The sequence below is a fragment of the Diplotaxodon limnothrissa genome, linkage group LG18, assembly GCF_057381915.1.
Source record: "Diplotaxodon limnothrissa isolate DT_005_m linkage group LG18, D_limnothrissa_male_GT1.1, whole genome shotgun sequence".
Taxonomy (NCBI): domain Eukaryota; kingdom Metazoa; phylum Chordata; class Actinopteri; order Cichliformes; family Cichlidae; genus Diplotaxodon; species Diplotaxodon limnothrissa.
The window spans coordinates 42,633,721-42,648,455 of record NC_140613.1 but is presented as its reverse complement, the minus strand read 5'-3'; the positions used below and the strand labels follow the sequence as shown (position 1 = coordinate 42,648,455).

Genomic DNA, 14,735 nt, shown 5'->3' with positions numbered 1-14,735 from the left:
CACAAGAGACAAGGAATTAACTAGAGAGAGCTGGCATTGCAAAGACGAGTGTCGTACAATGATCCAGCGATGAGAAACACTGAACAGCCATCTTAAATAGTCACTGGTGAGTCAGGATGATGCACAACAGATTGATTGCAGTTGTGTTGGCCAGAGGCGGGAACCCGCAAAGAATTCTGCCACGGCAGATGAGGGTCAAGAGAAAAAGAGACAACAATAGAGCAGCGAACAGGAGACAAGACGGGGAGACATTGGGACAACAACAATATTGGGATGCAGGTTCAATAGATTAACAATGTGCACATGAATGATTTGTGTTTCCTCTGCAGGTGAAGGTAGAAAGTGTGTGTGAGCTGATGTGAATTCAGCAGCATGGATCAGTGTAAGGAAAGAGAGGAGGGAGTCCCTCGCTCTAAAACCACTCTGTGTGGGGAACATGAGAGCCAGACCAAAGCTCAGAGGTGAGATGACCATTTCTAACTGTCCATGACTCTTCTCCATGTCACAGCTCAGCACTCCCATCACTGCTCCATCATTATTCACAGGAACCAACCTGCACCTCCACCCAGCTCTGTGTCCTTACAGAGTGACTGGTCTGAAGACCGGCCCATTGATTTTAAAGTTCATCAGGCGTCTGCTGTGGAGAGGTGAGTTGTTAGGAACATGAACTCTTTGAGAGTTGATTTAACTGCTTGGTGTTGTTGTTGCTGCAATGCAAACATGTCATTACCTCAATCACATTTAAATTGTCTCTTAATAACAAGGCTTAGGTTTCTAAATGACTAGAATCCACTTCAGCAAACAGGAAGTGATCAGTGACAACAAGTGACAAAATTTTCAGAATAGGGCTGTCCCACCACCTGCCAACAACAGAAAACATCCCCATGTTTAATGCACAAAATAAAGACATCAAAAACACACTCTGCATTGAAGTATTTTATTCTAATGTGAACTAATGCAGTGCGTAGTACACTGAAAATGTCTCATTTGGTCCCCTCAAAAGAGGAATTCTGTATAACAAAAATACAACTTAGAAGATATCTGAGATGCCTTTGATGATCTTTAGTAAGAAAACACTATGACAAATATTAGGGTACTCAACTGGAGTGAGGCAAATGGAAAACTGCACATGCAGAAATAAATGTTCACTTGTCGGCAACTATTATAATGGAGGCTGAAGCCTGAACCTAAAGTGAGTGCAGTTCAGCAACCAGATCTGTGAGCTGAACTAAGTGGCAGCAACATAAGCCTGTTTTATATTTTTTCACATTTTTAAGCTATTGTTTAGGAATCATATCTCAAAATGGTGCAATATGAGATTGGTGTGACTGGGTAGGTGCGAGAATGCATCTGGAAAAATAAATGAAATTGCCTAATACAGGGGTGGGGAACTTCCGGTGTCCTCCCGGCTTTAGATGTGTCTTTCATCCAACAAAGGTTATTCAAATGGCTACATTACCTCCTCAACATGTCCTGAAATTTTCCAGAGGCCTGGTAATGAACTAATCATTTGATTCCGGTCTGTTGACCCAGGGTGATATCTAAAACCTGCAGAACACCAGAGTTCCCCACCCCTGGCCTAATATATCTGAGATACCATTTAAAGCTTTACAAACTTGATTGGGATTGCATTTTCTGAGAACTAACACAGAGAAGAAAACTTACTCATCTGTGCTCTGTCCTTGAACTAATTAGATTAGATTAGATAAAACTTTATTAATCCCTCGGGTGTGTTCCTCTGGGAAATTCGGTAATTCTCCTTGATTATGCCACAGAGTGGACCAGGAGAGCTCAGAGGTTCCCAGTGGTCAGTCTGCCCAGGAGCATCAAACACATCTGGACTCCATATTTATGGTCTGTACAAGTACAACAACTACTTTTACATCTATTCTGTTCACAGTCATCTCCATGCTGCTCTTTGTAGACCAGTGGATGGTCAGTGTGTCCAACATGGATCTGATGTTTGGCTCCATGATTTCAGTCTGATTGGCTCATTCATAAATATTCTGTTCCAGCTGCTGGAGGACAACATCATCACTTTTGTGAGGAACGAGCTGAAGAAGATCCAGAAGGTTCTGAGTCCAGATTACCCAGAATGCTTAGAGAGTCAGAGGAGCAGCAGCAGAGAGGCATTTATGAAGATCACAGTGGACTTTCTAAAAAGAATGAAGCAGGATGAGTTAGCTGACCGTCTGCAGAGCAGTAAGAGGATTTAACCTTCTGTGTCATGGTACTTTGTCTATGTCTATGTTTCTGGACTTTACTGGGTTGCTGGGTTATTGGAATATCCTATACCACTAGTTTCATGGTTGTGTTTACCTTATGTATAAAGTTTGCTATGGTTAGTTGTTAGTTAGTTAGTTCTGCTCTTGGTTATCTTAGCATTTTCCTCCCTAGGGATCTATTCTTCTCTTGGGTTTAGTCAGCATTTTCTTCACATTTGGTTTTCCCTTTCTGTCTTACCAGATAGTCTTCTTCTCATGTCTGTTTTTTCCCCTCTCAGTCCCTGTGGAAAGCCTGGTGTGTAAGTCTTTCTCCATAATTCCTGTTTTATTTTGATAGTCTCTTCCTGTTTCCCATCCCCTAGTTTTCCTATGTGTGGGTTTAAGTCCTCAGTCTCCCTTTTCTTGTTGTCCAGTTGGCGGTTTTCCCACATTCTGTTCATCCCTTGCTTCTAGTTTTCTAGCTTTAGCTGTCTATTCTAATTTACAAGGCATAAAGTCAAACATGACTTTTAAAAACACAAGTGTAGGCTTATAAGGCCACGAAGGTAAAAGCTACATTTTCCGCGAAAATTATGTCACTTCCGGTTCCGGGCACGTAATGTCAGACATACGATAGGGCTTTGGAGTTGACGTCACGCCACAATGCATTGTGGGAGCGCCGCGCCATCTTCCTGGGCCACTAATCAAAACAAACACACTATCTTGGAAGGACGATTGCTAGAAACATTCTTAAAGCAGTTTAAAAGAAAAAGGACGGTACAGAGACAGATTGCATCTGGATGCAAAGAGGCAGTACTTGCATAAAATTCCCTACATTGGAAATGTGGACCCGTGGAGTAGAAACCCTGAAGACCTACCGCTATTGACGTAGCCTGATATATTATCGTACCTTGTCTGTGGAGTCAGCGCGTACAAGGGGAACCAGTTTCGCAATTAGAAATTTCTGGAGGGACACATCCAATTCACCAAAGATTGGGTAGGTGTAGTGGGCCGCCCACTACACCTGTATGGCTGGAGTCACGGAGACCTGCACCCCTGTCGCTGCTCTTCTGTTTAATGTAGAACCAACAGTGTTGATCTGTGGCACAAGGACTGTTACAGATGAACCTGCATACTGGGTTTTGCTGGGGAATATGACCAAGATGCAGCCAGAGGTTGGCCCTAAGATGGACTTCTCCTCTTCAGCTGCCCAAAAAAAGGCTCTTGATCAAAACATAAACAGACCATCCGTAGTGACAGGTAAAAGGAGCCGTCCTCAAAAAAAGAAAAATCCCACCTGCTACGGTGGAGGAGTTGTCACCGCTATTGAATACTTTGCTGGAACACAGTAAAGCTGTGGGTTGTGGGAATGACCCATAATGTTTTATCTACTGTCTAGACTTATGCCTGAAGTGCACTGCCATGTAAATAATTTACATTTACTGAATATGTACTGACTGAATACCACTGTTCAAAAGTTGACTAAAGAAACAAACTAATTTTTGCCTTTTTAAAAAAAAATTAAAACCACTTTATAGATCATCATATCAGTTACAATGTAGAATCCATGCCATTTATAGTTTACAAATGACAAAATGTTCACATAAAATCATGACAGCGTTTACATGATAGCACCCACTGCTAACACTACTTAATTTACTGTACTTCTGAAACATTACTGCTATTTATACAGTACAAGACTTAAGAATATTTAACAGGAACAAGTTTCATTTTTCCCTGGTTTTACTACCATACTGTTCACCATCTTATCCAGAAGGGTCACCTCTTCACCCTCACATGGAAGAAGTAATCTGATTGGCATGGTGGTATGTTTGAAGCAGGTCTCTTGTGTAGCGCTGGAACTCAGTCACGATGTGTTTCATCCATTTCATAGGCTGGTTTGCCTGCAATAATGCCAAATAATTAGCAACTCTATAAATAGAGAGTAATTCTGCAAAATCACTCAGTAGGATGTTTGTTGTAATTTGCTATGACCTCAGAGTGCATCGAAAATAAAACTAATAGGCTATAAATAGTGATATGAACATATTTAGAACTTACCGGAATGAAAATGTCTTGAGCACCAACAGATATTTGGAGATGGAAGAGAACTGGATATCAGCTCGTCTCACAGCAGCTATCCAGGCTTGACGTCTTCACTTGGTAACATCCGATACATGAGCTCCCTCATGTTGCTTCCAGGTTGGGAAAGCATAAAAAGATATACCATTCTCAAGCTTATTCCCTTGCCGGTCGTGCGATCGAACATTACAGCCGACCACACAGCAAGTGCGAACCATGGCTGATGTGTGTGCTTTCGCTCCTCTTTTGCTTGAACTTTGTTTGGCCCAGAAAGATGGCACCTCAACCAAAAATCCTGGCCACGCCCCCTTTCGTTACATCACTCTCCAAAGCCCTTTAGTTCACACTGATGTCTATTCCAATGTAGGAAGTGCTATGATCGGATCGGCAAAGCGTGTTTCTGGAATATTGTGTTTTTGTTGCTGCCAGTGATTTTTACGCAAGTTTTGCAAAGCTATATATGGAAAGAAACAGTGACCTAGGACAAGCTGATGGCATAAGATGCAAGTACAACTCCTCCGGTTTCACATGCAAGAAAAAATTATTGCGCTAGCTTATGTGGTTCTACAGGCATTTAAAAATAGTTACGCAAAATGGAGCGTTCCCGCTCCGACTGGTTTTAAAGGATTAAATGTATTCAAACAGTGGTTTCTTTAGAAAATTAAACATGTAATTTGTGATTATTAAAACATAATTAGTTTCTATATATTGCTTTCCATCAAGAACACTTTGCTGCAGTTTGTCAGCATGAACTTAAATCTGCACTGAAGAAGAAGTTCCAGTGTGTGTTTGAGGGGATCGCTAAAGCAGGAAACCCAACCCTTCTGAATCAGATCTACACAGAGCTCTACATCACAGAGGGAGGGACTGCAGAGGTCAATGATGAACATGAGGTCAGACAGATTGAAACAGCATCCAGGAAACCAGACAGACCAGAAACAACCATCAGACAAGAAGACATCTTTAAAGCCTCACCTGGAAGAGATGAACCAATCAGAACAGTGCTGACAAAGGGAGTGGCTGGCATTGGGAAAACAGTCTTAACACAGAAATACAGCCTGGACTGGGCTGAAGACAAAGCCAACCAGGACATCCAGTTCATATTTCCATTCACTTTCAGAGAGCTGAATGTGCTGAAAGAGGAAAAGTTCAGCTTGGTGGGACTTGTTCATCACTTCTTTACTGAAACCAAGGAAGCAGGAATCTGCAGCTTTGAAGACTTCCAGGTTGTGTTCATCTTTGATGGTCTGGATGAGTGTCGTCTTCCTCTGGACTTCCACAAAACAACAATCCTAACTGATCCTAGAAAGTCCACCTCAGTGGATGAGTTGCTGATAAACCTCATCAGGGGGAAACTGCTTCCCTCTGCTCACCTCTGGATAACCACACGACCAGCAGCAGCCAATCAGATCCCTCCTGATTGTGTTGACATGGTGACAGAGGTCAGAGGGTTCACTGACCCACAGAAGGAGGAGTACTTAAGGAAGAGATTCAGAGATGAGGAGCAGGCCAGCAGGATCATCTCCCACATAAAGACATCAGGAAGCCTCCACATCATGTGCCACATCCCAGTCTTCTGCTGGATCACTGCTACAGTTCTGGAGGATGTGCTGAAAACCAGAGAGGGAGGACAGCTGCCCAAGACCCTGACTGAGATGTATACCCACTTCCTGGTGGTTCAGGTCAAAATGAAGATGGTCAAGTATGATGGAGGAGCTAACACAGATCCACACTGGAGTCCCAAGAACAGGAAGATGATTAAGTATCTAGGAAAACTGGCTTTTGATCAGCTGCAGAAAGGAAACCTGATCTTCTATGAATCAGACCTGACAGAGTGTGGCATCGATATCAGAGCAGCCTCAGTGTACTCAGGAGTGTTCACACAGATCTTTAAAGAGGAGAGAGGACTGTACCAGGACAAGGTGTTCTGCTTCATCCATCTGAGTGTTCAAGAGTTTCTGGCTGCTCTTCATGTCCATCGGACCTTCATCATGTCTGGACTCAATCTGCTGGAAGAACAACAAACAACCCTCAAATTCTCTAAATTATTTGACAAACCAAAACTTCAATCTCTCCACCGGAGTGCTGTGAACAAGGCCTTACAGAGTCCAAATGGACACCTGGACTTGTTCCTCCGCTTCCTCCTGGGTCTTTCACTGCAGGCCAGTCAGACTCTCCTGCGAGGCTTCTTGACACAGACAGGAAGTAGCTCACAGACCAATCAGGAAACAGTCCAGTACATTAAAAAAAAGCTCAGTGAGGATATGTCTGCAGAGAGAAGCATCAATCTGTTCCACTGTCTGAATGAACTGAATGATTGTTCTCTAGTGGAGGAGATCCAACAGTCTCTGAGATCAAGAAGTCTCTCTACAGATAAACTGTCTCCTGCTCAGTGGTCAGCTCTGGTCTTCATCTTACTGTCATCAGAAAAAGATCTGGATGTATTTGACCTGAAGAAATACTCTGCTTCAGAGGAGGCTCTTCTGAGGCTGCTGCCAGTGATCAAAGCCTCCAAAAAAGCTCTGTAAGTAAACATGTGACTATACTTTTAGTTTTTAAATATCTATTCTAGTTAAAAAAAACTGTCCTGTGGATTTTAAAGGGAAAAAAAAGAAGAAACTAAAAGCACTATCCCTTGAAATTTTAACGTATTTTAGATAGTATTTACAGTCAAATACAAGATGTTTTTAATGCTTCATAGCAGTAACACTGAACTGCTGCTAATCTATCTATTGTGATTGTGCGGCCCTATGAAATATCTAATAAAAATCCATTCCATTCTCCCAAACGTCTAGGACATGGTGATAAATGTAGGTGATTTTCTTTTTTCAGACTTAATGGCTGTTTCCTCTCAAAGAGAAGTTATGAAGCTCTGTCCTCAGTTCTCAGGTGTCAGTCCTCTAGGCTGAGAGAGCTTGACCTGAGTAACAACAACCTTCAGGATTCCGGTGTGAAACTTCTGTTTGCTGCATTACAAAGTCCACATTGTAAACTGGAAAGTCTGAGGTCGGCTAAATGTATAACTTTCGTTTTTTTACCCAGTCTAATCTGCCATTTTCCCTTGGTTAGGTTTAGGGATTAAATATCTGATCTAAATTATCATATTAAAATTTGGGACACATCGTCAGTAGAGGACCTTGGATTCATCGGCGTTTCGGCCATTATCACTAGACACGCTCATCCAAGGAGGCCCTGCCAGGGTTGATCAGGCCCTTGAGTGTGCCACTGGTTTATGTTAAAATTGTTATTTCTCTTCTTCTTTCTGCTGTTTAGTTTTCTACAGTTTATTCTATCTATTCAATGCACCTGAGAAATACTTACCTCTAAAGGTGAGCGTCATCCTTTTGTTCTTGTGCCTCACTATTTTTTATTATTTCCAAATCTCAGTCAATTGCTATATCTATTTGATTTTCATAAAGTTCAATGACAGTAATTACAGCCTGTTATATATGTGTGTATATATATGTGTACACACACACACACACACACACACACACACATATATATATACATATACAAAAAACACCCAGCACGCCCCTGCGGGCGGTTTATCCTTCAAGCTCGGGTCCTCTACCAGAGGCCTGGGAGCTTGAGGGTCCTGCGCAGTATCTTAGCTGTTCCCAGGACTGCGCTCTTCTGGACAGAGATCTCCGATGTTATTCCCGGGATCTGCTGGAGCCACTCGCCTAGTTTGGGAGTCACCGCACCTAGTGCTCCGATTACCACGGGGACCACCGTTACCTTCACCCTCCACATCCTCTCGAGCTCTTCTCTGAGCCCTTGGTATTTCTCCAGCTTCTCGTGTTCCTTCTTCCTGATATTGCTGTCATTCGGAACCGCTACATCGATCACTACAGCCGTCTTCTTCTGTATGTCTACCACCACTATGTCCGGTTGGTTAGCCACCACCATTTTGTCCGTCTGTATCTGGAAGTCCCACAGGATCTTAGCTCGGTCATTCTCCACCACCCTTGGGGGCATCTCCCATTTTGACCTCGGGACTTCCAGGTTATACTCGGCACAGATGTTCCTGTACACTATGCCGGCCACTTGGTTATGGCGTTCCATGTATGCCTTGCCTGCTAGCATCTTGCACCCTGTTGTTATGTGCTGGATTGTCTCTGGGGCATCTTTACACAGCCTGCACCTGGGGTCTTGCCTGGTGTGATAGACCCCAGCCTCTATGGATCTTGTGCTCAGAGCTTGTTCTTGTGCTGCCATGATTAGTGCCTCTGTGCTGTCTTTCAGTCCAGCTTTGTCCAGCCTCTGGTAGGATTTCTGGATATCAGCCACCTCCTCTATCTGCCGGTGGTACATACCGTGCAGGGGCCTGTCCTTCCATGATGGTTCCTCGTCTCCCTCCTCTTTCTTGGGTTTCTGCTGCCTGAGGTATTCACTGAGCACTTGGTCAGTTGGGGCCATCTTCCCAATGTATTCTTGGATGTTCGTTGTCTCATCCTGGACTGTGGTGCTGACACTCACCAGTCCCCGGCCCCCTTCCTTCCGCTTAGCGTACAGCCTCAGGGTGCTGGACTTGGGGTGAAACCCTCCATGCATGGTAAGGAGCTTTCTTGTCTTTATGTCAGTGGCTTCTATCTCCTCCTTCGGCCAGCCTATTATCCCAGCAGGGTACCTGATCATGGGCAGGGCGTACGTGTTGATGGCCCGGATATGTGTGTATATATATGTGTACACACACACACACACACACACACACACACACACACACACACACACATATATATATATATATATATATATATATATATATATATATATATATATATATATATATATATATATATATATATATATATATATATAGTATGTTGGATGTGCCACGCAATGCTCAATTACATTGGTGGGAACTAGTGTGTCAGCGCAGTTAGCTCGTTAACGTGTTGGCCGTCCAGCCCCATGCACGGGGTGATCCGCGGTAGCTCGTTAATGGAGATTTGCCGTGTTGTGGCTTTAACGTCATTTCAACGAGATTAACACTGACAGCACTAGTGGGAACACATCGAATATGACTGCACATTTACTCCGACAGCATCCTAGTGCAAAGACAAGTGGAAGTAGACAAAAACCAGCAGGCATGCTATAAACTTTACCCGAGTCATTTAGACAGCCGTTAGCACATGATTCTCCTTATGGGGACCTGATATGTTTAATATGCTGCTGAGAATATAGCCCAGAAGAAGCGTATAGTATAGCTTTTATTTTGGAAAGAGCCATTTCTCTGTAATAAACTCTCTTTTCCAAAGATGAGTGATTTCTCGATCAGATAGATTTATTTTTTTATTACTTTGTTGTTTCAGCAACATTAAATTTAAAAACTGTACTTTTGAGTTAAAATATATATTTATAATTTTAATAAATGACAAATTAAAAAGGCATGAACATTTTTTTGTATCGAAAAAATCGAACCAAACCATGAATTTTGTGTATCGTTGCACCCCTAGTATATATGTATATGTATGTATGTGTATATATGTATGTATATATGTATATGCATGTATGTATGTATATATATATATGTAGATAGATAGATATCTATATTTATAGACAAGCTCGGGTCCTCTACCAGAGGTCTGGGAGCTTGTGGGTCCTGTGCATTTTCTTAGCTGTTCCTAGAACTGCGCTCTATGGATGTGTGTGTGTGTGTGTGTGTGTGTGTATAGCCAAATCTAGAACCTCCTCATTGCACCATGAAAGTATTTTGAATCCATGATGTTTGATTTTATTCTTGTGTTCTTTATGTCTAGTTTGAGTAGCTGTTTCCTCTCAGAAAAAAGCTGTGAAGCACTGTCCTCAGTCCTCACCTGCCAAATCTCGAATCTGAGGGAGCTGGACCTGAGTAACAACGACCTACAAAATTCAGGAGTGAGGCTTCTGTCTGCTGCACTGCAGAGTCCACATTGTGCACTGGAAACACTAAGGTCCCATCCAACAATGTTATATTGTTCTTTAAATGACATGATTAACCAGTCTAAAGTAGCTAATAAATTTGAACTTAACATGTTTCTTGTTGTATCTCAGTATTTTTTAATTTCTTCTAAATCACGGGGAATTCCCACATTTCTGATGTGTTTAAAACAAGGCAAAATTTATTCCAGCCAGTCCCCAAACTGTTTTTGTGTTCTTTATTTTCCAGATTGAGTGTCTGTAACCTTTCAGAGAGAAATTGTGAAGCTTTGTCCTTAGTTCTGAGCTCTCAGTCCTCTAGTCTGAAAGAGTTGGACCTGAGTGACAACAACCTAGAAGATTCAGGAGTGAAGCTTCTGTGTGCTGGAGTTGAGAGTCCACAGTGTACACTGGAAAGTCTCAGGTCAGGATTCAACTCTCCATAATGTATAATCAAGCTTACAATTTCTAATAAATGTTTATAAAATTGTCAGGTGCATTTTATTTGCCTTTGGTTTGATTAGTAGACCCTGAATCATTGTCTGAAATATTTCCAAAACATCAGCAGGAATTTTGGACTCTTTTCTCATCGTCTCATGTCTTTTATTGTGTATAAGGAAGATTCAATTCAATTCAATCTTATTTATATAGCACCAAATCACAAAAACAGTCGCCTCAAGGCGCTTTATATTGTACAGTACAATAAGATAAATGTAATACTGGCATCCCCGTTGTGATCAACACCAATAAAATCTAAAACATTCTGATTCTGACTGATGCTGAAAAAACTATGTACATACTGACTAAAAAGGTTTCAGTTGATCTAAAATGCTCCAGCGAGTAGTGACTGTGAATAGAAAGTTAAAAACTGTTATTTCCAAATTGGCTTCTCTTCCTATGTCCCCCATTGAGTCTAGAATTAAAGTGTAAATTCTTGTTCTCAAATACAGTTTTGCCATTTGCAATATTATATGTTTGAGACATCATAGTACCCATATCTAAACAAAGCCAATTACTCTCAGTCTGCAAAGTTGAACTTTTTTAAAATGTTACAACAAACCCTCCCCACTATAATCTATGAATCTCTGAGTTTCTGTATTGAAATATCATTAAAATCACAGTAAAAACTGTTAACCCAGCAGCAGTGCAAAATTCAAAGTTGGAAAAAATCAAGAGGTGCATGGCCAAAGCAACACCAAAGTGAACCAGGGCCCTGTTTGCACTGAGGAGACAGAGACAATCTTTGCTTTTAAGATTACACCTCAAACGTTTTTTGTTTTGTTTTTTAAATTGAATCATATAGTTACAGTTGAATCAACAGTCCCTGAGCCTAGTTCTGTTGGACATCTCTTCCTGTTAAAAGGCAGTTTTTTCTGCCCAATATACCCAAGTAGAACTCCAATAAAATGTCTGTTTTTTCAGGCATTCTCTGTAATGTTGTAGGGTTTACTGCTACATAAATATTTATAGATTGATTGTTTTGTATCTCTGCAGTCTGTCATGCTGTCTGATCACAGAGGAAGGCTGTACATCTCTGGCTTCAGTTCTGAGCTCTAATCCCTCCCATTTGAGAGAGCTGGACCTGAGCTACAATCATCCAGGAGCCTCAGGAATGAAGCTGCTGTTGGCTGGACTAAAGGATCCCCGCTGGAAACTGGACACACTAAGGTATGAAAAGAATGTCTGAAGAAGAGGAAGAGCTGGAAATATCTTCTGTGTTGTTCAATCACTTGCTATTTGATTGATGCAAATGTGACAATGACACATGCCAGAATATTTTCAGAAACACAAATATTAATCAAACGGGATTATAAAGAAATACTAATCAGTGTGGTGTACAAAAAGGACTAATCCAGGACCAATATTCATAACTGGATTTTGCTCACCATTTATTAACCTGTTTGGATAGATGTCTGTATGTTTAATGGCATAGTCTTTTTAAAGAATAATCCCCTCCCTCACTTTTGACTGGATTCAAATTAGATTAATTTCTGTTTAGGGACAGTGCAAGGACTAAGCCTAAATTGATCAAAATGTTAAAAACAAATTATTGGTAAAGTTGTATTTAAGTGGACTGTGTGACAACCTAACAACCACAGGGAAATTATGTTGTGTTGTGAATTTATTATAAAAAAAAAAAAAAATCATGTTCCAGCTGTGGCATCCCACTAGATAATAGTGAAGACAGTGTACCCAGCCACAAGATCACTTGGGGTAAATGGCCCTTATTCACCATGTAACCAAGGGTCCTTGCATCTTGGCAACTAAGTTTAATCTAGATGAAGGGTGTTTGTCTCCTAGTGAAAACTGTTTAAGCATAGCCCCTCTTTTTTTATAAGTGCTGCTGATTTTGCCCTGGAGCATATTCTCTCGTCACAACTAGCCCTATGTGTGTAGTTTTGCTCTAAGAAAATATTTCATTTTTTACTCGGTTTGGACCTTCTTCACTTTTCATTAATTAGGTCCAACACCCACAGGATTTGCTGCCAAACAGCAGGTCAAAAGGAGAAATTCCTGCAGAGGTGTGGTGCACTTCCTAAACTGCAAACAAAAAAGTCAATTGCATTTCTTGTGAATTAATTTATGAATTATGACCTTTGAAGTCTTTTTGAGATGCTCCACCAACCTTTCACTCTGAGGCTGGTAGATGCTGGTCTAAATAAATCTAATGCCAAGTAATTTGTACTGTTCTTTCAGTGTGCAAGACATGAACGAGATGGCCAGTATCTCTTTAGGGATGCTAACTTGGGAGATTACCTGAAACAGTGCCAGCGTCACAGTCTTTGTAAAACTACTGTGCTGCAGCACTGACTCAAGACATCATGTTGATTAATCTTTTAGGACTAATACAAAGATAACCCTGTCTAGAGAAATGGCAGTCTGTCCTGTGCACATCTGATTCGCCTCAGTCATAAAGCAGGATGGGGCCAGACAATAAAGTCTTTAGAGAGGGTCATCTGTGCTGTGTTTCCTCCATCCGGGACCTGTAACAGTCTGGAATGAGGAAATGGGACAAACACATCTCTACAGAATTTCACTTTGATGAACACTATGAATGTTCATGTGTATGAGAGCCATGTAATGTACATGTGTGCATGCTGAAAGAGACTGTGCTGGTCTGACCCCCCTCCTCCTTTCAGGGTGGAGCCTGCTGGAGTCCGATGGTTGAGACCAGGTCTGAGGAAGTGTAAGTGTGTTTTTAATGGGATTCATGAAAACAAAGCAGCACACATTCAACCATCTTCATCATTCACATCTCTGATGTCAGGAGTCATCATCAAAGGGTCAATCAATGAACAGATGATGGATCAATAACTGCAGCTGGATTGTGTTTGTTCTCTCCATCAGATTCCTGTCAACTCACAATCGACACAAACACAGTGAACACAAACCTCCAACTGTCTGACAACAACAGGAAGGTGAAACGTGTGGAGGAGGTTCAATCATATCCTGATCATCCAGACAGATTTGATTACTGGACTCAACTACTGTGTAGAAATGATGTGACTGGTCACTGTTACTGGGAGGTCGAGTGGAGCGGAGACGTTGAGATATCAGTGAGTTACAGAAGCATCAGAAGAAAAGGAGGAGGTGATGGCTGTCTGTTTGGATTTAATGATCAGTCCTGGAGTCTATATTGCACTGATGATGGTCCTCAATTTGTCAGACACAATAACACAGGAACATCCATCTCCTCCTCCTCCTCCTCCTCCTCTGTCTCTAACAGAGTAGCAGTGTATGTGGACTGTCCTGCTGGCACTCTGTCTTTCTACAGAGTTTCCTCTGACACTCTGATCCACCTCCACACCTTCAAGACCACATTCACTCAAACTCTTTATCCTGGGTTTAGGTTCTTGTTTCCAGGTTCCTCAGTGTGTCTGTGCTGAGTTGAGTGTAAAGAGTGTCCTCCTGTTAGAGAAACATGTCATCACGAATGACATCATTAATGACATTAATACATTTGACATATGTTTCACGTATTATAGACCAACAAGGTATTTTTAGCAATTTAAATACAAGTAATCAGTTTTGGGCAAAAACCAGAAATTGGTTTTTGGCAGACGATCATTTTTTGGCACAACACCGGTCATTATTACACATGTAATTTATTATATAAAATATATAAACTAAATGCCATTGAAACTTATAGAATCTAATCTTTTGTTTTCTTTTTGTATATAGCACTTTATCAAACTGTTGTCTGCTACAGAGTTACAAGTATTATACTAGTAGTAATATAGCATCCACCATGTCCTGCTTGCATATTTCTGAAAACATCTTAGTGGTGTGGCAGCCATGGAGTGAGCCAGCCCTGCAAACCTTGTGGATGGACGATGCAGTGGACAGTGGGAGGAAGCATGCTAAAGTTCTTTGCAGACAACCCTGTGAGATTCTACAATCACCGACCAGAAAAGACAAACCGCAGGTCTCAGTTGCAGCACCCCATCTATTTCTGATCTTGCTCCAGCAGATTCAGCAACACTGCCAGAGACTTCCTGTAATCTATTACAGTTGTTACAGAAATGATCCAGGAACAGGTCACTC

The 14,735-nt window shown here is 41.6% G+C and overlaps 1 protein-coding gene across 6 annotated transcripts; it reads left to right on the top strand.

Moving 5' to 3' along the window:
- Window positions 1–372: 372 nt before the first annotated feature.
- Window positions 373–14,077, top strand: LOC146614215 (protein NLRC3-like). Of its 6 annotated transcripts, none has more exons than XM_085377161.1 (9): window positions 373–461; window positions 546–647; window positions 1,776–1,854; window positions 2,016–2,202; window positions 5,010–6,810; window positions 10,441–10,614; window positions 11,685–11,858; window positions 13,331–13,377; window positions 13,539–14,077. In XM_085377161.1, the coding sequence occupies exons 1-9, from the start codon at window positions 373–375 to the stop codon at window positions 14,075–14,077; spliced, it is 3,192 nt and encodes a 1,063-aa protein (XP_085233287.1). The 6 variants fall into 6 exon arrangements, with proteins under 6 accessions (XP_085233287.1, XP_085233288.1, XP_085233289.1 ...); XM_085377162.1 differs by lacking the exon at window positions 10,441–10,614 and adding an exon at window positions 7,119–7,292; XM_085377163.1 differs by lacking the exons at window positions 10,441–10,614; window positions 13,331–13,377; window positions 13,539–14,077 and adding an exon at window positions 10,052–10,225 and having other exon boundaries at window positions 11,685–11,877.
- Window positions 14,078–14,735: the final 658 nt, after the last annotated feature.

Coding starts and splice junctions, on each gene's coding strand:
- LOC146614215 (XM_085377161.1), top strand. CDS start 373: ATGGATCAGTGTAAGGAAAGAGAGGAGGGAGTCCCTCGCTCTAAAACC. Junction 1,855..2,015: donor ATCTGGACTCCATATTTATG/GTCTGTACAAGT, acceptor ATTCTGTTCCAG/CTGCTGGAGGACAACATCAT. Junction 10,615..11,684: donor TGTACACTGGAAAGTCTCAG/GTCAGGATTCAA, acceptor GTATCTCTGCAG/TCTGTCATGCTGTCTGATCA.